Source organism: Oryctolagus cuniculus, chromosome 2 (assembly GCF_964237555.1).
Source record: "Oryctolagus cuniculus chromosome 2, mOryCun1.1, whole genome shotgun sequence".
Classification (NCBI taxonomy): domain Eukaryota; kingdom Metazoa; phylum Chordata; class Mammalia; order Lagomorpha; family Leporidae; genus Oryctolagus; species Oryctolagus cuniculus.
The window spans coordinates 72675102-72699049 of record NC_091433.1 but is presented as its reverse complement, the minus strand read 5'-3'; the positions used below and the strand labels follow the sequence as shown (position 1 = coordinate 72699049).

The window sequence follows — 23948 nt, the reverse complement described above, 5'->3', positions numbered from 1 at the left end:
GCAGGAATGGCAATGAAGTTCCAATAAGGAGGAATGTGTAATTTATTGGTGCAGGTTTATCTTGTAAATAAAACTAAGGATACTATTTCTGGAATGAATTCTGTTCTTCTGTCGTGCTTTCATCAATATAATATAGACATCTGTTTGAAAAGAAAGCTTTCCAATTACTGATTGTCTTTGAAGGAGACAAGCACACTTGAAACTAGAATTTTCAGTAATGGTTAGTGATTTAGGAAGGCACAGGAATAAGAGAGAAACAAGTTATTACCCTATGATGCCACTTACTACCTTTGGAACACTGAATGATTTCCTTGCTCATCCATGAAATTGAGCTGTCAGTGATATTGCAAACAACGTTCTAAGAGCTTAGTAGATAGCAAGCGCTAAGATGGCAGCTTTTTTTTTTTGTAGGCATAGGTAATCTCTGATGTTCCCTAATATTTGCTTTCATTATTTGAAGCTGTTCTAGCTTGATTAATATTCCTATGTACAGTCCTCCTTAAGCCCATCAAAGATTGGCTGAGAATAAAATCTATAATCACTCCAAAAAGACTGTGAAAAATAGAATTAAATGAGAAGTTGATGCAAAACAAAAAAAATGAAACCCACATGGGAGCCTGCACTGTGACTTATTAGAGGGTTAAGCCACCTCCAATGCTGGCATTACATTTGGGTGCCAGTTTGAGTACCGGCTGCTCTACTTCCAATGCAGTTCCCTACAAATGTGCCTGGGAAAGCAGTAAAAGATGGCCCAAGTGCTTGGGCCCCAGAATCCACATAGGAGACCTGGATGAAGCTCATGGCTCCTGGCTTCAGTGTTGCCCAGCCCTGACTGTTGGGGCCATTAGGGGAGTGAACCAGTGGGTGGAAGATCTCTCTCTTTCTCTCTCCCTCCCTCCCTCTCTCTCTCTCTCTTTCTTTCTCTCTCTGTCTCTCTCTGTCTCTCTCTGTAACTGCCTTTTAGATAAATTAGATCTTAAAAAAAAAATGTGTATGAGAGATCTTCAAACAGTTCATAAAAATGTGTATTATGAAAAAAACTATTCATGAATTTCAAAATTCAAAATAAACTTACCCTCTAATTAAGGTTTTTCATGAGCATTTGGCAATACCCTCAAAGGTTTGTTACCACTTTCTACTTGACTTACCCCAGGTAACCGTCCCTTCCCTTTCCCATCTCACCTTATCTCTGTTTTCTCCCTTGCTTACAACAATGTGACAGAGGTAGCTTTCTATTATGAAATGTTTATCTGAAGAATTCCATCATATAAAAATAGCTTTACCCTTAAAAAAGTCACTAATTAAGTATGTTTTATAGAAATAGGGATAGGGTCATCAACAAAATTTATAGGCCTAAAATATTTTTGCTTCCCAATATCAAGAAAATTCACACCAATTATTTTTCAATGAATGATAGATTTTCTGTTTAAGTTTCTAAACAGCCTAGCTAACATTAAATTAGTTGCATCATGTTTTATTTAGGGATGTTTTCAGCAAACTTAAAATATCCCACTTTAATCTCTAAATGATGTGAAGCATGCAACTATGACAGTTATAACTTAAATTCCGTGGCAAGACCAAGAACTTGCCTACGTCAGGTGTCCTGTGTTCTTTGACTATGATATCTCTCCATAGGCTGAGTTGCTACTTTGATCTTCAAAGATGGTAACAAGAAGGTCAAAACCCTGTACTGCAAATTTCTTACCACTGGAAATTCTTGAGTTATTAAAGGTATAACAGAAGCTTATGCAATATTTAGATGAGATGTTCATTGGTCTCCAGTCTGTTATTAGAAAATGAGACCTTGGGCAAGAGAGCACATGTGGCATGTTGGGAAAACACTGGAGGCTTTGTTATTCTCTGAGTATGTATCAGTCATTCTACATCTAACCAGCTGTCACAGGCATTTGAGGAGCAAACCAGCAGATGGAAGATCTCTGTCTCTGCCAAGTAAATACAAATGTATATACTGAAATGTTTTAAATAATTAAAAGGTATGGAAAGCTGTTTTTTAAGATACTTTATTTGGCTGGCGCTGAACCCTATGACCCAGCAACAAATAACAAATTTAAAAAATACAATGGAGGGGGCCAGTGCTGTGGCACAGTAGATTAATCCTCCACCTGTAGTGCCGGCATCCCATATGGGAGCTGATTCTAGACCCAGCTGTTCCTCTTCCAATCCAGCTCTCTGCTGTGGCCTGGGAAAGCAGCAGAAGATGGCCCAAGAGTTTGGATCCCTGCACCCATGTGGGAGACCTGGAAGAAGCTCCTGGCTCTTGGCCTCAGGTTGGCTCAGCTCCAGCCATTGCAGCCATTTGAGGATTGAATCAGCAGATGGAAGACCTTTTGCTGTCTCTCCCTCTCTGTCTATAACTCTGCCTCTCAAATAAATAAATCTTTAAAAAAAGATCTCAAAATGTTGATTTCTCTCATATGCGTTATATTTTTTGTACTCTGTATGTTAGTTACCACAAATCAGGGGAAATGTATGATATTTATCTTTTGAGGACTGGCTTATTTCATTGAATGTAATGGTTTCCAGTTGCATTCATTTTGTTGCAGAAGATAGGATTTCATTTTTTTTTTTTTTTACAACTGAGTAGTATACCAGGGTCTATATATACCACATTTTTCTTTCTCCAGACATCAACTGATGGACATCTGGGTTGATTCTGTATTTTAGTTATTGTGAATTGAGCTGCAGTAAGCATGGGGGTACAGATAACTCTTTCATATGCTGATTTTATTTTGTTTGGGTAAATTACTAGTAGTGGCATGGCTGGGTCATATGGTAGACCTATTTTGAGATTTCTGAGTAATCTTCATCTGTCTTCCACAACGGTTTTACTAGTTTACATTGCCACCAACAGTGGATTAGGGTACCTTTGTGCCCACATGCTCGCCAGCATTTGTTGTGTTTTTTTATTTTTGGATGATAGCCATTCTAACTGGAATGAGGTGAAACCTCACTGTGATGTTTGTGTGCATTTCTCTGATGTCTAGTGATCTTGAGCATCTTTTCACATGTCTGTGGGCCATTTGTATTTCAGCTTCTGAGAAATGCCTGTTCGTATCCTTAGCCCATTTCCTAATTGAATTGTATGGTTGGTTGTTTTTGAATTTCTTGAGCTCTTTATAGATTCTGGATTTTTTTTAATTTTTTATTTAGTAAATATAAATTTTCAAAGTACAGTTAATGGATTACAATGGCTTCCCCCCCCCCATAATTTCCCTCCCACTCACACCCCTCCCATCTCCCGCTCCCTCTCCCATTCCATTCACATCAAGATTCATTTTCAATTATCTTTATATACAGAAGATCAATTCAGTATATATTAAGTAAAGATTTCAACAGTTTGCACCCACACAGAAACACAAAGTGTAAAATACTGTTTCAGTACTAGTTATAGCATTACTTCACATTGGACAACACGCTAAGGACAGATCCCACATGAGAAATAGGTACACAGTGACTCCTGTTGTTGACTTAACAATTTGACACTCTTGTTTATGGCGTCAGTAATCTCCCTAGGCTCTAGTCATGAGTTGCCAAGGCTATGGAAGCCTTTTGAGTTTGCGACTTCGATCTTATTCTGACAGGGTCATAGTCAAAGTGGAAGTTCTCTCCTCCCTTCAGAGAAAGGTAACTCCTTCTTTGATGGCCCCATTCTTTTCACTGGGATCTCACTCTCGCAGAGATATTCCATTTAGGTCTTCTTTTTTTTTTTCCCCCAGGGTATCTTGGCTTTCCATGCCTGAAATACTCTCATGGGCTCTTCAGCCATATCTGAATGCCTTAAGGGCTGATTCTGAGGCCAGAGTGCTGTTTAGGACATCTGCCATTCTATGAGTCTACTGTGTATCCCGCTTCCCATGATGCATCGTTCTCTCCCTTTTTGATTCTATCAGCTAGTATTAGCAGACACTAGACTTGTTTGTGTGATCCCTTTGACTCTTAGACCTATCAGTGTGATCAATTGTGAACTGAAATTGATCACTTTGACTAGTGAGATGGCATTGGTACATGCCACCTTGATGGGGTTGTATTGGGATCCCCTGGCATGATTCTAACTCCACCATTTGGGGCAAGTCCGATTGAGCATGTCCCAAATTGTACATCTCCTCCCTCTCTTATTCCCACTCTTACATTTAACAGGGATCATTTTTCAGTTAAAATTTAAACACCTAAGAATAATTGTGTGTTAATCACAGAGTTCAACCAATAGTACTAGAACAAAACAAAGAGAAAATACTAAAAGGGATAAAGTATTAAACTGTGTACATCAACACTCAGGACAAGGGCTGATCAAGTCACTGTTTCTCATAGTGTCCATTTCACTTCAACAGGTCTCCCCTTTGCTGCTCAGTTAGTTGTCGCCGATCAGGGAGAACATATTAGATTCTGGATATTAATCCATTATCAGTTGCATAGTTTGCAGATGTTTTCTCCAATTCTGTGGTTGCTGCCTCATTTTGTTGAGTGTTTTCTTTGCAGTGAAGAAGCTTCTTAGCTTGATGTAATCACATTTGTCTGTTTTGGCTTTGATTGCCTGTGCTTCTAGGGTCTTTTTCAAGAAGTTTTTGTCTATGCCAGTATCTTGCAGAGTTTCCCCAATGTTCTTTTCTAGTGATTTGATGATATCAGGTCATAGATTTAGATTCTTGATACATTTTCAGTTGATATTTGTGTAAGGTGTAAGGTAGGGTTCTTCTTTCATGCTTCTGCATGCATAGATCCAATTTTTCCTAGCATCATTTGTTGAAGAGACAATTCTTTCTCCGGGATTGATTTTATCTTGTTTGTCAAAAATTAGTTGGTGTAGATGTGTAGATTAATTTCTGAGGTTTCTATTCTATTCCATTGGTCTACATGTCTATTTTTGTGCCAGTCCCAGGCTGTTTTAATTATAGTAGCCCTATAGTATGTATTAAAGGATGATTATGTCAGTACTGCTTATGATTATAAAAAGCCAATAGTGATATCAGTGCCTATAAAAGAAGGCATTAAAGTATGGTACCTCAATGGATTAGAAGACTATGCAGCTATTAATAAAGTTATGTGGAAATTGTGTGTGTATATGTATATGTATTGTTTGTGTGTGAGTGTGTGTGTGTGAGAAATTCTGGGGGGAAACCCACAGTTCATCTTTATTGTCTTCATGCTTTTCTGTATCCTCAAATTACTTTAGTAGAAAAATTGATTTAATAATCAGAATGTAAAAATATAGTAAAATGAGAATCAGTTTAACAAAGTGCTTGTCAGCATGAACATTGAATAATGCTTTCCTATTCATGTATATCCAGTAATTACCTGGCAGAGATAATGACTGAGCTTTTACTTTTTAAAACTTTATACCCAGGGGCCTGCTCTGTGGCATAGCAGGCAAAGCCGCTGCCTGCAGTGCCAGCATCCCATATGGGCACAGGTTCTAGTCCCGGCTGCTCCACTTCTGATCCAGCTCTCTCTGTGGCCTGGGAAAGCAATAGAGGATGGCCCAGGTGCTTGAGCCTCTGCACCCACGTGGGAGACCCAGAAGAAGCTCCTGGCTCCTGGCTTCAGATTGGCACAGCTCCGGCTGGTGCAGCCAACTGGGGAGTGAACCAGTGGATGGAAGACCTCTCTTTCTTTCTCTCTCTGCCTCTCCTTCTCTCTCTGTTTAACTTGACTTTCAAATAATAAATGAATAAATCTTTCAAAACAAGTTTATAACCAATAACCTTGAAAGCTTTGAAAGGCTTTTTTAGAACAGCCTTTCATTAAAATTAAGTGTTACTTTACATCTCTCTACCATTGGTAATAATAGCCAAAGTTACCAGATGTATATGTTTCTTAGCAGAAGGCATAGACTGCCATCTGAGGTTGACCTGGTTCTGTGCAGCAGCCCTTGTTTCACAGTCAGATGACTGATGGGTACAAACTAGCAATGGAAATGGGTAAATGGGAGTTAAATACAACAGGACTTTAAAAGGTCATGAAAAATGAAATTAAAAGATGTTTTAGCACCAAAAAAGTTGAAATCCATGAATAGCTTTTTCATAGTGCTTTTATTTTTCATAGACTTTTTGAGGTCATCTTATATAGAAATGATGGTGAAATGATACCACAGATCTTATATTTGCCACAAAATGTCATGGCCTTTACTAAAATTTTAGGTAAACACTGAAATGCTTTCTTTTTTCCTATAGGACTTTTATCTTTTGGAGTAAAGGAATCTGCTTGGGTGAACAAATTCTTCACAGCCGTTAACATCCTGGTCCTTCTCTTTGTGATGGTTGCTGGCTTTGTGAAAGGAAGTGTGGCTAACTGGAGGATTAGCGAAGAGTTTCTCAAAAATGTATCAGCAAGTGCCAGGTATAATACTTGGCTGTCTCTGTGTCTCTTTCTATCTCCCTGCCTTTCAAATAAATGGAAATAAATAAATAACATTTTTAAAGTGGGTGGGCATTTGGCACAGCAGTTAAGCTGCCTCTTGGGACACTTGCATGCCATGTTCAAGTGCTGGGTTCACGTCCAGGCTCCTGTGCCTCAAATCCAGCTTCTTGCTAATGCACACCCTGGGAAGCAGCCGGAGATGCTTCAAGTCCTTGGGCCCCTGACACGCAGGTGGAGACCCAGATTGAGTTCCAGACTCCTGCCCTTAGCCTGACATTAGGTCAGGTTAGCTCAGCTGTTGCAGGCATCTGTGGAGTAGACCGGTGGATTGAAGATCTGTTTCTTTATTTCTCTCTCTCTTTCAGACTTTCAAACAAATTAGAATTAAAATTTTTTTAAAGATTGCGTTTTTTCCCTTCTTTTTTATAATGTTACATTTTAAAGAGGTTATGGGTGACAGCTTTCCTCTGAACAATAGTTGTCAAACTTTCTGCTCCCGAGCCCTGTCTGAGGGGGCTGCTGTATTGCAAGACTTCATTCCTGGCTCCCCCAAACTGTACTCACAGTTGAGCAGCTATGTGAGGCCACGGCTGCTGTTCCCAACCTCAAGCTCTGCTCCCAGTTTTGGGGAAAGAGCAGGGGCTGGATCCTAACTGTTCATTGGAAAGAACTTCCTCTGTTCCCCAGTGATTCACCACCTCCAAGTGATGAGCATTCTGAAGTCATATATCCTTATGTTCATCCTGTGGGGCCACCGTTCAGTTCATTGCATTCTTTCAGCCTTGTAGTAATTTCCAGGCCTTGTTTTTTGGAGAATGTTGTTAGTTGCATAAGCAGAACTACGATTACAGGAAGTTTCCATTACATAGACTGAATTACATCTAAATGTTTTTCTTTATATTATTTATACTCATTCTGATGAGGGAGAAAGTTGGCATCCCCTGACTTTTTATACCATTTTTAACATAAAATATTCAACTTCTGTAATATTCATGAAGCCTAGAGAGTTTGGCTTTACTTTCTCAAATGTCTCCATGGTGAATTGGAAGGACTTACACCATGCCTTACTTTGTGCTTTGGAATCCATATATTGTTATAGGGAAAAACATCCACAGGAAGAGAAAGTTTCCTGTCATTATCTCAAAGCATGGCCTACTTTAGTCTCTGTTTTTGAAATCTTGCCTGACTGGGGTTCCTCCCAGTGTGGGGCTGGCCCTTCTGCAAGTGCTGTGGGTGCAAGGTGACATTTTCAGGGGCTCCACCAGTCTGTAGGACAGAATGAGAGAAAAAGGTTTTTGCTTTAGTTTTATGAACATCACCTCCAATGAGCTGATGAAAACAGCAGCCTTCCAAGGATGGGATTCTACATAAGTCCCCAGAAGGAACAGTTTCCCATGAAAATGACTTTCCAATGCATTTGTTCTCTTCCTTAGAGAGCCTCCTTCTGAAAATGGCACAAGTCTCTATGGGGCTGGTGGCTTTATGCCTTACGGCTTTGCAGGAACTTTGGCTGGTGCTGCAACTTGCTTTTATGCCTTTGTGGGATTTGATTGCATCGCAACAACTGGTAAGAGCAGTATCTTGACGCAAGGATGTGGAAAAAGGTGTTCCTCCCACCGTATGAGTAGTCTTGTATTGCAGTAGGGAGTCCAGTGAATAGGAGAGGGATTTAGGGTAAGAAGATCATTTGTTCCAGAACCAGTTGTGACACCTGCTGTATATGAGCAAAAGGAACCTTAATGAAACTCCCTCAGCCTTGATTTCTATATCAGTAAAACTGAGAGAGCAGTACTTAGCTGTCAGATATGATGAAGATGACCTAAAATACGACATATGAACAATACTTTGCAAGCTGCTGAATACTTAGTGTTAGTCATAAGTACCTCTTGTGGCCTTCTATCTGGAAGTACCATCAAAATATGTAATAACTGATGATCATCTTCAAAGTTGTCTCTACTTTCATTAAACAAAATATATTGTGATAGTTCTTTCCTCATTATGCCACACGGAAAACAGTTATGCCAAAATGAGTGCTTCCTCTGTGTTCCTGTCCTTGTAAGGCCCTCTAATTGACTTTATTTTTTTTTTTTTTTTTTTTTTTTTTTTTTTTTGACAGGCAGAGTGGACAGTGAGAGAGAGAGACAGAGAGAAAGGTCTTCCTTTGCCGTTGGATCACCCTCCAATGGCCGCCGCTGCAGCCGGCGCACCGCGCTGATCCGATGGCAGGAGCCAGGATCCAGGTGCTTTTCCTGGTCTCCCATGGGGTGCAGGGCCCAAGCACCTGGGCCATCCTCCACTGCACTCCCTGGCCATAGCAGAGAGCTGGCCTGGAAGAGGGGCAACCGGGACAGAATCCGGCGCCCTGACCGGGACTAGAACCCGGTGTGCCGGCGCCGCAAGGTGGAGGATTAGCCTATTGAGCCACGGCGCCGGCTCTCTAATTGACTTTAAATGCCAAATTTTATTAGAATAAAAAACATACTTTTTTTTAATTGAAGCTAGAGTTTCTTATACATAGATGAAATAAACTTACCTGAAGCCTATTTAAGGGTCTATAGAGAACCTTAATAGAGATTTAGCCTCTGTGGATGAATTGTTTTCCCAAAACACTTGATAGTGATGTTCTGTCATTTTTGTCTGATTGGTTTTCTTCTTCTGGAAGCAGGGAGATGCCTCACATAGCTTCTCTTCTCCCTCTGTGAATTGAATTTTTATGTAATGGCAAAGCACCTTTAAGAAGAGAAGAAATTTCTCATAAAATGGTTGATCAAGAGAAGAAAACAGAAGGGACAAAACCAGAGTAGATTTACAGTGGAAGAAAGGAAGAATCTGATGCAAATTAAGTTCTTTGTCTGTGAATGTCTTACTAAACATGCACATTGTTTATTTATATTTCCCTAGGTGAGGAAGTGCGGAATCCTCAGAAAGCTATTCCCATTGGAATTGTGACTTCTCTGCTTGTCTGTTTTATGGCCTATTTTGGGGTCTCTGCAGCCTTGACCCTCATGATGCCATACTACCTCCTGGATGAAAAAAGCCCCCTTCCTGTGGCATTTGAGTATGTTGGATGGGGCCCTGCCAAATACATCGTTGCTGCGGGCTCCCTCTGTGCGTTGTCAACAAGGTACATGGCTTGGCCTTTGCAGCAGCGGCTGTTTGAGGTCCTTCTCAGTTTGGTCGCTGTCTAAAAAGTTGCTTTTGTGTGCTTTCAAAATATCCAATCTTGAGGAACATATTATGCAACTATGTGTTCACTGAATAATTTGCCCAGGATTACATATACATATCCTAAATCATGGAGAACTGCCCCTCCCCCACATTCAGAGACCATTTTTCCAAGATGGTGATGGGCCAGGCTTCAGTAGGAATGCTTATAGCACTTGTACACACAGACATACATACACACACACACACACACAGATACCCCAAACATATGTACGTCACACGTACACATATATGGAGGTTTTATAAAACCCAAGATGCTTCTTCTAGTATGCTTCTCTGCTGATTTTGGTGTTTCTTTAAGCACTATAGACAACCTGAGATTATGGACGCAGATCAACATTTCTTGCTCTGTTTTTAAGTGACTATGAGTCTGTGTGAGAAGCAGCTATGTGCACTGTCCCGTTTAAATACCATGTGCTTTTAATTGTGGAACACTGACAGTTCCCTCTTAGCACCAAGCTGAGTGACTTGGTCTAGAAACAGCAATGATCATTCTCAAGTTAATGGTGGAAATTCTTAAAATATGTATGTGAAGAGAAAAAGGTAGTTGATGTTCAAGGGTCTAGATCTTCAGTAGCTGCTTGTTTTAATAATTATGCTTGTTTCTCAGATTTTCTGAGCTACTCATATTTCAAATTCACATAAGATCATAAGAAATACATTTTATTCTACTTTTGTATCATACTAAATGTTGACTGTTCTCATAAAGTGAAAATTAATCTTTTTATGTGATCTCTAATTTTTAAAGTGAAAATAATTGTCTAAACGTTTGAAATTAGAAAGCTAAATTTTAAAATTAATTCCAGCTAGCTTTGTTTTGCCTTCAAATCCCTTATAATATTAAGTGGCAATTAAAAATTACCCTTTTTGTTTCTCAATCATCGGCCAGTGCTGAAATTTATTTTGAGTCACTTCAAATAGTTCCAAAGTGTAGAGTGTGAAAGTACCACACCACAATGGTCCAGAGAAGGGCAGAGATTCAGGTCTGTCCAGGCTCACCCCAGATGTGTGAAGAGATAAAATGGCTTTTTTAAATAAAGTACTTGTTTTCTTTTTCTTGGTCACTTTTTACATTTAATTCATGTATGGAGTAGTGCAGTCAGTACAAGTAATTCAAAAGCAAAAATTGTCCTGTTAAACTTCACTGTTACTAACTTTTTAATTATGGCTACTTCTGTGTACTAAATTTATAATTTTTTTATCTTTCTTTGATTGTCTTTATCATGCCAGGAATTATTACTAATTTGATAAAGATTGGGTTATATGGGAAAAAATAATGGTGAATACAAAATTCATAGTTACTGAGTAAATGAGTTAACTGTCATTATGAAATAAAATTATTTAATCTCTTTAATTACCTATCAATTTAGGAATTTTTTTCTCAGTTATTGCCACTGAAATTGTCTTAGTGGTATTTTGCAAAACCTTAATTATTTGGTTGAAATTCAGTAATAATCATGGGTAAACACAAATTACTTCTGATACTGTGATACTAATTTTTCTTGGTAGATATCTGCAACAGAATAATGAATAGCACAGTGATCAAAGTGACAGATATTTGTAAATGCCCAATCCTGGTGCATTTTAAAATAATATGACTTTGTATTCAAAGCTACTATGCTGAGTTTTATACAGTTCAGTTCTGGGATGTAATCTTGCATGAATTTGTCTGCTCTACTGCATGTCTTTGCTTTTTATTCAGTCTTCTTGGATCCATTTTCCCAATGCCTCGTGTAATCTATGCTATGGCGGAGGATGGGTTGCTTTTCAAATGTCTAGCTCAAATCAATTCCAAAACGAAGACACCAATCATTGCTACTTTATCATCGGGTGCAGTGGCAGGTGAGAGTGAGTTGATTTTATTAAGAAAAGGGGGATCTTTTCTCATCAAGGACTCTAGAAAAAAAGAAAAAGAAACTTAGGTAGTTTTCTGTTCGGCTTTACGTGATGCTCAGTCACTATTTTGTGAATGTTTTCTATTTTGAATTATTTGGTTCTGCACTATGGTGTGTCCAGTCTTTACCTGTGTATGCTTTTCTAGAATAATATTTTGGGTTATTCACATGGATTATGAATTTTTCTGTTCTAGTCTTCTGGGCTCTATGTTTCCTTTACCTCGAATTCTGTTTGCCATGGCCCGGGATGGTTTACTGTTTAGATTTCTTGCCAGAGTGAGTAAGAGGCAGTCACCAGTTGCTGCCACGTTGACTGCTGGGGTCATTTCTGGTAAGCTTTACACACATAGGCTTCTTCAGCATTGGTCTGGAATATTTTATGCACATGCATGAACTTACTAAGAGGGTCTGCATGCTGTGCATGTAAGTTAAGAACAAATTCACTGATAAATTTGTGTATGAATATTGGGATTAACACCTGAAAATTGTGGTGGTGGTGATGTTCTGAAATTCATTGTTAATTGACTCTTTGGGATTTTTTTTTAACAATTTTGTTATTTTAACCTTTTGGGCCTTTAATAGATGTGCAAAGGATTATAATGGTATTGCACTATAGATCACCTATTACATTTCCAATCGATGAATGAATTGATGAATAAAAATTCTTCTGGGACACATAAAAATTTAATTGATGAATAAGCCATTCCTGAAATGTTCATTTAAAAGTAATAATTACATATGTTATTTTTCACTTGTGATGTAAGTTGAATATTGCTGAAGTACCATTGGGCTTTTGAAAAGCAAAACTTTCTTATTCTTAATTAAGTATAATAAATGTCAAAGATAATTTATCCTTGACCCTTGTATCATTGCCCTCCAGATGAACTAAGAGGTGCTAACATACACATCCTCTCAACCCCATTAGAAGTCTGTTTTTCCTTTCAGAGGTGTCAGGACTTCAGTTATGGTCAGAAAGTCAGACTGCCTACATTATGACATGTCTTAATATAAAATGCCTTGGCCTAGATTATTTCATGCAGAAGTTTTCAGAGATTCTGTAGGTTGAGAGAATGACTCTAAAAGTACTATAATAGAAAGCAACAGATAGACTTTCACAAAGTTTATGTATAAAACAATAAATAATTGTGGCAATAGAAATGCAACTCAAAATGTTAATTTAGTTGAGGCTTCCTTTTGTTGGAAATTAAAGAATGGTCATGCTTTCATTATGTATGAAACGGAGTTTTTTCAAGGTCAGAAAGTATTGGCCTCAACAGTTTCACTTTGTAAACATTTTGTAGTACTGGCACTTACAGGGCAAGTAACTTATTTTATCAGGCTTAAATTTCTACTGCAATACAATGAAGAAAAAGTTCATTTTATTATTAAACAGTACATTCTGGTATTGAAAACAGTTCATAAAGATTTCTTGTCAAAAGATCACATATTTTATTTAGTGCAGGGAAAAACTCGCTATTTTATCCAGTTAAAAACTTCAACAAAATACTGTATTTTAAAATTCTTCCCCATTTAGGATGATAATTATAATTGAACCTTTTTTAAAATGTTCTGAAATGCTGGCTGGCGCCGTGGCTCACTAGGCTAATCCTCTGCCTTGCGGCGCCGACACACCGGGTTATAGTCCCGGTCGGGGCACCGGATTTTGTCCCGGTTGCCCCTCTTCCAGGCCAGCTCTCTGCTGTGGCCCGGGAGTGCAGTGGAGGATGGTCCAAGTGCTTGGGCCCTGCACCCCATGGGAGACCAGGAGAAGTACCTGGCTCCTGCCATCAGATCAGCGCGGTGCGCTGGCCACAGCACGCCGGCCGCAGCGGCCATTGGATGGTGAACCAATGGCAAAGGAAGACCTTTCTCTCTGTCTTTCTCTCTCACTGTCCACTCTGCCTGTCAAAAAAACAAAATGTTCTGAAATGCTTTTATTGTTTTGTACTTTCACACCTTACTTGACTTGTTTTTAAACTTACCTCAGAGAGGATCTATGGATAGTTAATTGTTTTCTTCTCTTTTGGCTGCCATATTTGGCTATCTGTGATTTTTTTTTAAGATTTATTTTATTTATTTGAAAGACAGAGTTACAGAGAGAGGTAGAGACAAAGAGAGAGGTCTTCCATCTGCTGATTCACTCCCCAGATGGCCGCAACTGCTGGAGCTGCGCCGATCCAAAGCCAGGAGCCAGGAACTTCTTCCGGGTCTCCCATGTGGGTGCAGGGGCCCAGGGACTTGGGCCATCCTCTACTGCTTTCCCAGGCCATAGCAGAGAGCTGGATCGGAAGAGGAGCAGCCGGGACTAGAACTGGCACCCATATGGGATGCCAGCGCTTCAGGCCAGGTCTTTAACCCGCTGCACCACAGCACCGGTCCCTGGCTATCTGTGATCTTAAAAACACACTGAAATTTTAATAGTCTTAATGTATACATACTTGTATACTAGCAATGAAGGATTTTCAAAGTAAGGCAGGCAGTGCACTTAAAGTAACAATGGGATATTGTAGAAGGAGCATGGGGATGTGTTTTGGGTAGGAATCTGTCTTTACCTAGTAATTGTAGCTTTCCCACATTAACCTGTTTATAATACGATGAAGATAATCCTGCTAGGTCAAACCATGTAAACTGCTGAGTTTAGGGGGTCAAAAATAGTGAAATGTTGACTGCTTTATATGGCTAATCCTAACTAATAGCCTCTGTCCCATGGACTTGAAGAAATGAGATCATAGACATACCAGGTTTGCAAAGAGGAATGGAACATCACAAATGGAATGTGGTATTATTTGCTTCCTATAATAGGGGTAACTACATGCTAAATTTGAGGTAATGTCATCACTTTTTTCTTGAAATGGTCCTTTTAGGAGAAAACAATTGCCAGGTATAAATTTACTAGTCAGTTATATAAAATATGTCTTGCCTCTGAACATCATTAGGATTTGGAGTACAGGACCATAAATTGATCTCTATTCAATCTACCTGAAGTTTGTAATTTGAGTCAGAGTAGAATTTAGCCTATTAAAAACAGATTTCAATTTTGTTAAATAATACTGAGTTGTGAATGATATACTTTAAAATACACATGGAAAGTAAGAAGGATTATGTAACATCTATAATGAAACTGTTTTCTGTTTAAATTTTTATAGTCTTAAAAAAGGACCTAGTCAGTATATCCAGCATTGTTCTAAAGCATCAAAGGTCATTCGTCTCTCATTTAATATTTTCACTCTTTGTCAGGCCAACTATTTTTTAAGTAATCAAAGTATTTTGTGCAAAGTATTTTGTACTTTGTAGGGAGTGGAAGACTTTTGAAGTCTCACTACCAGTTTTTAGAACCTGAAGAACATCTTCTGAACCATGAGATACATATTTTCTGTCCTGTGTTTGACTCACTGTCATTGGTATTAAAGAGAAAAGCATCAGTTGCTTGTCCATGATGTGAAAGTACTGACCGCACAGAATTCCATCAGAGGCTGTTGGCTTCACCTTTCATTTCTCCCTGCAGCTGTGATGGCGTTTCTTTTTGACCTGAAGGCGCTTGTGGACATGATGTCCATTGGCACACTAATGGCCTACTCTCTGGTCGCAGCCTGTGTGCTCATCCTCAGGTGAGTTGCAGCTGGTTCAGAAGGGTGTGTGCCAAGTGGGACCTAGGGAGTAAAGGAAATGGACTCAACACCTCTGCCTCCAAGGAGCCACAGTCTCGCCCAGACGCTATGACCATAAAACATCAGTATAAAATGTAAGAAGGAAAATTGGTCACTAGAAAAAGTACAGTTTGACCCAATCTGTATGAAAAGCAGTTTCTCATCATGTACTTGTATAAAGACACTGAAAAATACTATACTTTTTGTCTCAGTGATGCAACTGCTAAGATTTTACACCAAATATTTTATCAGAGAGGCACACACAACAGATTGATGATTTCATGGAAAAGCCAGTTGACTTTTGAATGGAAAAATGGAGCTAACCTAAATCTCAGTAGGACAATTAAACAAATAAGGGAACATTTATTCAGTGGACTCTTCTTTAGCAAATAAAATGGCATTTAATTATATGAAGAAATACATGAGTTTCAGAATGTAGTACAATATAGCATCTGAACTCATGTATAAAATTTACATGAAAAGTCATGCATACACATATATAGCCAGATGAATTGCATCCAAGTGCTGCTGTGGGCAATGCTATTTTGGATGATTTTCAGCTTCTTCTATATACTTTTGTATATTCTCAGTGAGCATATTTCCTTATATGGAGGGGAAATATTTTCAAAAGTAAGTAAAAGCTGCTGAAAAGGAGAAGAGGCACATTGGGAAGACTGGGGCAGAACTAGCAGGCTGATAATGTTGACGCAGACTATAGAGGAAGAGAACAAAAGAACACAGGGAAACAGTGTGCATGGAGTGGAGAGTCGCAGAATGGCTGGATGCGCTTGTGGAGGAAGAACTAGCAGAGTGGTGTAGGAAGAACTAGCAGAGCGGTGTAGGAAAGTTTCCAGAGATGGGGCCAGAGAGTCAGACAGATCTCTGAAGGCCAAACTGAAGAGAGGACATTATTCTGTAGCTGATATTTAACGAGAGTTTCCTTGCTATTTCTGTGAATTGTGTTTCTTTTAAACATAGATGATTTCTGAATAATCACCCTGTTAAAAATTTAACTTCCTATTGCATGTAATCTATAACTTTCTAAGAAAGTTGACTACCAGAGGAAATTCAGAGTTGCTGCAGATACCTAATTGGAAAGGCTTGCTGGTTCAGCAAAATGTGGATCGAATCATGAGCATGTCTTTTGGAGAATAACAGTGCGTCCTTATTTGGGGATAGGTACCAGCCTGGCTTATGTTACGAGCAGCCCAAATACTCTCCTGAGAATGAAGGTCTGGGATCATGTGCCAGTGCAGCCTCAAAAAGCGACTCTCAGGTCACCATGCTGCAAAGACACGGCTTCAGCCTGCGGACTCTCTACAGTCCCTCTGCTCTGCCCACGCGACAGTCCGCATCTCTCGTGAGCTTTCTGGTTGGATTCCTGGGTGAGTCTTCCCTGGATACATTGTAAATACCCAGCAGGTGCGAAATGGAAAAGAGGACACTAGGCCTCACATTGCCCTAGGATGTGGTAACAATCAACCTGAGCCCTGAAATACCCACTTAAAGAGTCCCTAATATTTGAAATTACCTTTACCTTAGCAAGATAAAGTCATCACATTTTAATTATTGAAGAAAGGAAATTCCTTGATGTGAGTGTGGCAGATATACAAACTGGCGCATTTCACTCGTGTTTGGATGTCGTGTATGTGAAAACATCAGGCCACGTACACCTGCCCATAATGGAACCAGAACCCAATGGGATGGGAAAACAATATAGGAAGTCCTGCCGGCACCGCGGTTCAATAGGCTAATCCTCCACCTTGCGGCGCCGGCACACTGGGTTATAGTCCCAGTCAGGGTGCCGGATTCTGTCCCGGTTGTCCCTCTTCCAGGCCAGCTCTCTGCTGTGGCCTGGGAGTGCAGTGGAGGATGGCCCAAGTCCTTGGGCCCTGCACCCCATGGGAGATCAGGAAAAGAACCTGGCTCCTGCCTTCGGATCAGCGCGGTGTGCTGGCTGCAGCACGCCGGCCACGGTGGCCATTGGATGGTGAACCAATGGCAAAGGAAGACCTTTCTCTCTGTCTCTCTCTCTCACTGTCCACTCTGCCTGTCAAAAAAAAAAAAAAAAGGAAGTCCTTGTTTGCTCACCCATATTTATGTAATCATTCATATTTTAGCAGCATTTTCTCTATTTTTTAATTCAATTTTATTTATTTAAGAGGCTGAGAAATAGAAATCTCCCCTCCACTGGTTTACTCCAGATACCCACAACGTCCCAGATTGGGCCAGACTGAAGCCAGAAGCAAGGCCCTCAATATGACTCTCCCGTGTAGGTAGCAGGAACACAACCACTTGAGCCAACATCTGCCACCTCCCCGGATGCATGTTAGCTAGGATGGGGACTGAACCCAGGCATGCTCATATAGGATGCAGGTATCCCAAGCAGCATCTTAATCACCAGGCCAAATGCCTGCTGTCAGTACAAGTTTTTGAAAATCATCTATGTGCCAGGCACTCCACTTAGCATCTGGGCTATGAGGAGAGATGGAGCTCAAACACAGGACTTTATGGCACAGGATAATTGGGCCTGGGGAGTACATTTTCTCTGACAGCACATGGGACAGGTTCTAATGCAGGCTAGATGTCATTCTCTAAAACAGCAAAGGTGCAGCTCATGTAATGTTACTTGTTTACATTAATACTCCATGTTGACAACTGCTCCAAGTAGACACACTTGCCATTTCTCACTTGCAAGAGGGGAGCTGCCAACCCCTGGCGACATCCCACACAGCCTGTAATGCTGTCTGAGAGTAGCAAATGCAAACAGAGCAGGCATATGGCAGACAAAGCAAGGTGGTCACTACCCAAAGAGGAAGTCAGCTTCTAGATGGAGGTGGTGATGCGTCAGCAAGCAGTGTCTCGAATCAGTGAAATCATTCACGTCTTTCCACAGTGAAAAAGAAGAAAGGACAAAGTAAAGACCCTATGTTTATCAAAGTAGGGACATAAAGAATTTGATGTTATATCAGAATAGACTTTAAAATTTTTTAAAACTCATTTGAAAGACATGCCTGGTATGCAGGGATGGTTCAACATTCGCAAATCAATGAATGTGATACATCACATTAACAAACTACAGAAGAAAAACCGTATGATTATCTCAATATATAATGGCAGAGAAAGCATTTGATAAAATACAACACTCTTTCATGATGAAAACTCTAAGCAAATTGGGTATAGAAGAAACATTCCTCAATGCAATCAAAGCAATTTATGAAAAACCCACAGCCAGCATGCTATTGAATGGGGAAAAGTTGGAGGCATTTTCACTGAGTTCTAGTACCAGACAGGGATGCACACTCTCACCATTGCTATTCAATATATAGTACTAGAAGTTTTAGCCAGAGCCATAAGGCAAGAAAAACAAAATTTAAGGGGTACAAATTGGGAAGGAAGAAGTCAAACTATCTCTCTTTGCAGGTGATATGATTCTTTATTTAGGGGATCCAAAGAACTCTACTGAGACTATTCAAACACATAGAAGAGTTTGGTAAAGTAGCAGGATATAAAATCAATGCACAAAAAACAACAGCCTTTGTATACACAGGCAGTGCCATGGCTGAGAAAGAACTGCTAAGATCAATCCCATTCACAATAGCTACAAAAACAATCAAATACCTTGGAATAAACTTAAGCAAGGATGTCGAAGATCACTACGATGAGAATTACAAAATCTTAAAGAAAGAAATAGAAGAGGATACCAAAAAATGGAAAAATCTTCCATGTTCATGGATTGGAAGAATCAGTATCATCAAAATGTCTATTCTCTCAAAAGCAATTTATAGATTCAGTGTGATACCAAACAAAATACCAAAGACATTCTTCTCAGATCTGGAAACGATGCAGAAATTCATATGGAGGCACAGGAGACCTGCAATAGCTAAAGCAATCTTGTACAACAAAAACAAAGCCGGAGGCATCACAATACCAGATTTGAAGACATACTACAGGGCAGTTACAATTAAAACAGCAAGGTACTGGTACAGAAACAGATGGATAGACCAAAGGAACAGAATAGAAACACCAGAAATCAATCCAAACATCTATAGCCAACTTATATTTGATCAAGGATCTAAAACCAGTTCCTGGAGTAAGGACAATCTGTTCAACAAATGGTGCTGGGAAAACTGAATTTCCACATGAAGAAGCATGAAGCAAGACCCCTACCTTACACCTTACACAAAAATCTTCTCAGCGTGGAATAAAGATCTAAATCTACAACCCAACACAATCAAGTTATTAGAGAACCTCGGAGAAACCCTGCAAGATACAGGCACAGGCAAAGACTTCTTGGAAAAGACCCCAGAGGCACAGGCAGTCAAAGCCAAAATTAACAATTGGGATTACATCAAATTGAGAAGCTTCTGTACTGCAAAAGAAAGAGGAAAGTGAAGAGGCAACCGACAGAATGGGAAAACATATTTGTACACTATGCAACTGATAAAGGGTTGATAACCAGAATCTACAAAGACATCAAGAAACTCCACAAGATCAAAACAAACAACCTACTTAAGAGATGGGCCAAGGACCTCAATAGACATTTTTAAAAAGAGGAAATCCAAATGGCCAACAGACACATGAAAAAATGTTCAGGATCACTAGCCATAAGGGAAATGCAAATCAAAGCCACAATGAGGTTTCATGTCACATACAGAAATCAACTAACAACAGATGCTGGTGAGGATGTGGGGAATAAGGAGGCACACTAATCCACTGTTGGTGGGAATGCAAACTGGTTAAGCCACTATGGAAGTCAGTTTGGAGATTCCTCAGAAGCCTGAATATAACCCTACCATACAACCCAGCCATCCAACTCCTTGGAATTTACCCAGAGGAAATTAAATTGGAAAATAAAAGAGCTATCTGCACCTCAGTGTTTATTGCAGCTCAATTCACAATAGCTGAGACATGGAATCAACCTAAATGCCCATCAACAGAAGACTGGATAAGGAAATTGTGGAATATGTACTCTATAGAGTACTATACAGCAGTAAAAAAAAATGAAATTCGGTCATTTGCAACAAAATGGAGGAAGCTGGAAAACATCATGCTGCATGAAATAAGCCAGTCCCAAAGGGACAAATATCATAAGTTCTCCCTGATCGGTGACAACTAACTGAGCACCTAAAAGGAAACCTGTTGAAGTGAAATGGACACTATGAGAAACAATTACTTGATCCGCCCTTGTCCTGACTGTTGAGGAACAACTTATTATTTTATTTCTTTTGGTATTTTTTTTGTTCTACTTAATACCATTGGTTGAACTCTTTAATTAATACACAGTTATTCTTAGGTGTTTAAATTTAACTGAAAATGATCCTTGTTAAATATAAGAGTGGGAATAAGAGAGGGAGGAGATGTACAGTTCAGCACATGCTCACTCGTACTTACCCCTAGTGGTAGAGTTAGAAACGTGCCAGGGGATTCCAATTCAATCTCACCAGAGTGGCATGTACCAATGCCATCTTACTAGTCAAAGGTATCAGTTTCAGTTCATAATTGATCATAATGATAGGATTAAGTGTCAAAGGGATCACATAAACAAGGCTAGTGTCTGCTGATACTAACTGATAGAATTAAAAAGGAGAGAACAATCCAACACGGGAAGCGGGATACACAGCCAACTCATAGAATGGCAGATATCCTAAACAGCACTCTGGCCTCAGAATCAGCCCTTAAGGCGTTTGGATCTGGCTAAAAAGTCCATTAGAGTATTTCAGTCATGGAAAACCAAGACACTGGCCAAAAAAAAAAAAAAAAAAAAGAAGAAGACCTAAATGAAAGATCTCTGTGAGTGAGATCCCAGCAGAAAGAACAGCCATCAAAGGAGGTACCTTTCTCTGAAGAGAGGAGAAAACCACCACTTTGATTATGACCTTGTCTAAATAAGATTGGAGTTTGTGAACTCAAGAGGCTTCCATAGCCTTGGCAGCTCATGACAAGAGCCTCGGGTGATTACTGACGTCATAAATATGGTGTCAATTGTTGAATCAACAACAGGAGTCACTGTGCACTTACTCCCCATGTGGGATCTCTGTATTTAATGTGTTGTACTATGTGAATTGACGGTAAGACTACTACTCAAACAGTACTCTATACTTTGTGTGCCTGTGTGGGTGCAAACTATTGAAATCTTTATTTAGTGAATACTAAGTAGATCTTCTGTATATAAAGATAATTGAAAATGAATCTTGATGAAGAATGGGATGGGGGAGGGAGTGGGAGATGGGATGGTTAGGGGTGGGAGGGAGGTTTTGGAGGGGAAAAGCCGCTATAGTCCAAGAGTTGTACTTTGGAAATTTATATTTATTAAATAAAAGTTAAAAGAAACCCAGTTTCCTAACAAAAGATCTTAACAAAAGATCTTAACAAAAGATCTCATTAAGAATAATAACCTTGGAAATAGCAGGAATATGCTATTCACTCAGAGAAGAAATTTTACTCTAAAGTGTTTGATTCACCTTTTCAATATTTTGTGGATATAAATAGAATATCAAATTTTTGATTGTAAAAATTTTTTTTAACTGATTTGAAAAACCGAGATGTACAGATAGATCTTGCATCCTCTGGTTCACTCCTCAATTTCTTGCAGAAGTGATGGCTCAGCCAAGCAAAAGCCAGGAATTAAGAACGCAGTCCAGGTCACCCAATGGGTATCAGGGACCCAAATACATGAGCCATTACCTGTTGCCTCCCAGGGCACACATTAACAGGGAGCTGGAATCAGGAACAGAACAAGGACTCAAACATAGGCCCTCTGATATGGGATGCCGGAATCACAAGTGGTATTGTAATTATTGTCAGTGCACATAATCTGGGTGGCACACGTTGCTGACTTTGTTTTCTGTATATACAAAATCTCCTTTGCAGCTTTTCTCGTTTTGGGCCTGAGTATTCTGACCACTTACGGAGTCCGTGCCATCGCAGGGCTGGAAGCCTGGAGCCTTGCTCTTCTTGTGCTGTTTCTTGTTCTCTGTATCACCGTCATTCTCACCATTTGGAAGCAGCCCCAGAACCAGCAGAAAGTAGCCTTTATGGTATGTGTAATGAGGCTCGGCAGTCCCCAGTGCTGTGTGTGCTTTCTCCATTATGTTAATTTTGTAGTTATTTCTTGAAAAAAAAAAAAAAAAGCTTCTAACAAAGTTCACCCATTGAACAAGTGTGGCCCAGCTGTTGCACATGTTCCTTGGAGTTGTAGTATTGTCCCTATGTTAACTGCTTTTTTCAAAAACTTGAATATGCCCCGTGACAGTATTATGTATTCACATAACAGTAAACAGATTTCTTACTAACTAATCTGTAATATCAGACAATAAGAATAATTTATTTTTAAAACTTCATGAGGATTGGTTTCCACCTAAAACCCTTGCCCTGTACATGGCATGTCCCTGTCCCATTTGACCTCAGAGCAGGCTCGGGCTTGAAGAGGCAGCCTGGCAGTGAACTCGCAGGATACTATGAGAGTTCAGTTGGGAGGCCTCAGTGTATTCTAAACGAGATGATGGTGCAGCTGTTAACAGCTTTGATAAATGCTGTTTTGAGTTTCAGTAAATAATCTAAAATATGATTCTCCTTGTAGTAGTCTCTGGAAGAGTAGCTTTTACTCAGGTCCAGGTTGTCCTTTTTGTGAGAAATGTATACTGCCGTGTGACAGTATGTATGTCAAATCAGTTGCCATCATGTTGAGATAATTTCAGGCATGTGTTTTCAAAATAGGAGTACATTCAAAAATATTTTTCCCCTTTAGGTCCCCTTCCTGCCGTTTTTGCCAGCATTCAGCATCCTGGTGAACATATACTTGATGGTCCAGCTGAGTGCAGACACTTGGGTCCGATTTAGCATTTGGATGGCTCTTGGTAGGTCTTTTCTACGTGTTCAGGCTGAACTCGGCTTGTCTGCATCCTGTTTCTTGTGCTGTGCTGTTCTTTGTCAAATGTACACTCTCTCCCTCCATGGAAATAAAGGCTTTTTTACATTTTCTTCCTTTCCCAGTTCTTCTGTCTTAATGCTTGCTTTCCCAGTGTTTTCAGATATCTTTTAAAATTAAAATATTTCTGCAGAACCATGTTGAGGTCTATTTTCTCCAGTTTATGGATGAGAAAAATGAAACTCAGAAAAAGTCATTTCACATCAACCCAAAACTCTCAACTAGTTTTCTGAAATAGAACTGACGCATCGGAAAATGCCTGCATATTAGTAATGATCTTTTGAGGATACTGAAAACTCTGCTTCCTAACACCTCCCCTCCCCCATACACACATAAACACAATGGTTAGCATGACTGTTACTAAACAGTTCCTTTGGGCACAATTCTGGTGACAGTGACATGTGCAAGCCATGTCCATTAACCCTTTGTTAATACAGGGCATGTTTTCCAAAGTATCTTACCATGTCTCTGATGACACGGCACTTGATGTGTTTAAAGTATGGTGTTGAATATTGTGTTTATAATTTTTTCCACATAAGTATCAACTAATAAATATTTGTTGAGAGAAAAATACTCCTTTTTGAAAAAGATTTTATTTATTTCTTTTGAAAGGTAGATTCACAGAGGGAGAGACAGAGAGAAAGGTATTCATTCCATCACTGATTCACTCCCCAGATGGCCATAATGGCCAGAGCTGAGCCCATCCGAAGCAAGGAACCAGGAGCTTCCTCTGGGTCTCCCCAGGGATGCAGGGGCCCAAGGACTTGGGCTGTCTTCTACTGCTTTCCCAGGCCACAGCAGAGACCTGGATCAGAAGTGGAGCAGTCACGTCTCGAACTGGCACCCATATGGGATGCTGGCATTGCAGGCAGAGGA

The 23948-nt window shown here is 39.7% G+C and overlaps 1 protein-coding gene across 7 annotated transcripts in view; it reads left to right on the top strand.

Moving 5' to 3' along the window:
- Positions 1-23948, top strand: part of SLC7A2 (solute carrier family 7 member 2) — an 88135-nt gene that overhangs the window by 58578 nt on the left and 5609 nt on the right. For 4 of the 7 annotated variants that reach the window (XM_008251096.4, XM_008251103.4, XM_051842593.2 and 1 more), the window contains exons 4-11: positions 6189-6354; positions 7809-7942; positions 9277-9499; positions 11303-11442; positions 15001-15103; positions 16322-16527; positions 22016-22182; positions 22893-23001. In XM_008251096.4, the coding sequence (XP_008249318.1) occupies positions 6189-6354; positions 7809-7942; positions 9277-9499; positions 11303-11442; positions 15001-15103; positions 16322-16527; positions 22016-22182; positions 22893-23001 (1248 nt within the window). Of the gene's footprint in view, positions 1-6188; positions 6355-7808; positions 7943-9276; positions 9500-11302; positions 11443-11689; positions 11827-15000; positions 15104-16321; positions 16528-22015; positions 22183-22892; positions 23002-23948 lie in introns of all 7 variants that reach the window. The other 3 variants (XM_070068470.1, XM_070068471.1, XM_002709508.5) reach the window with 1 other exon arrangement.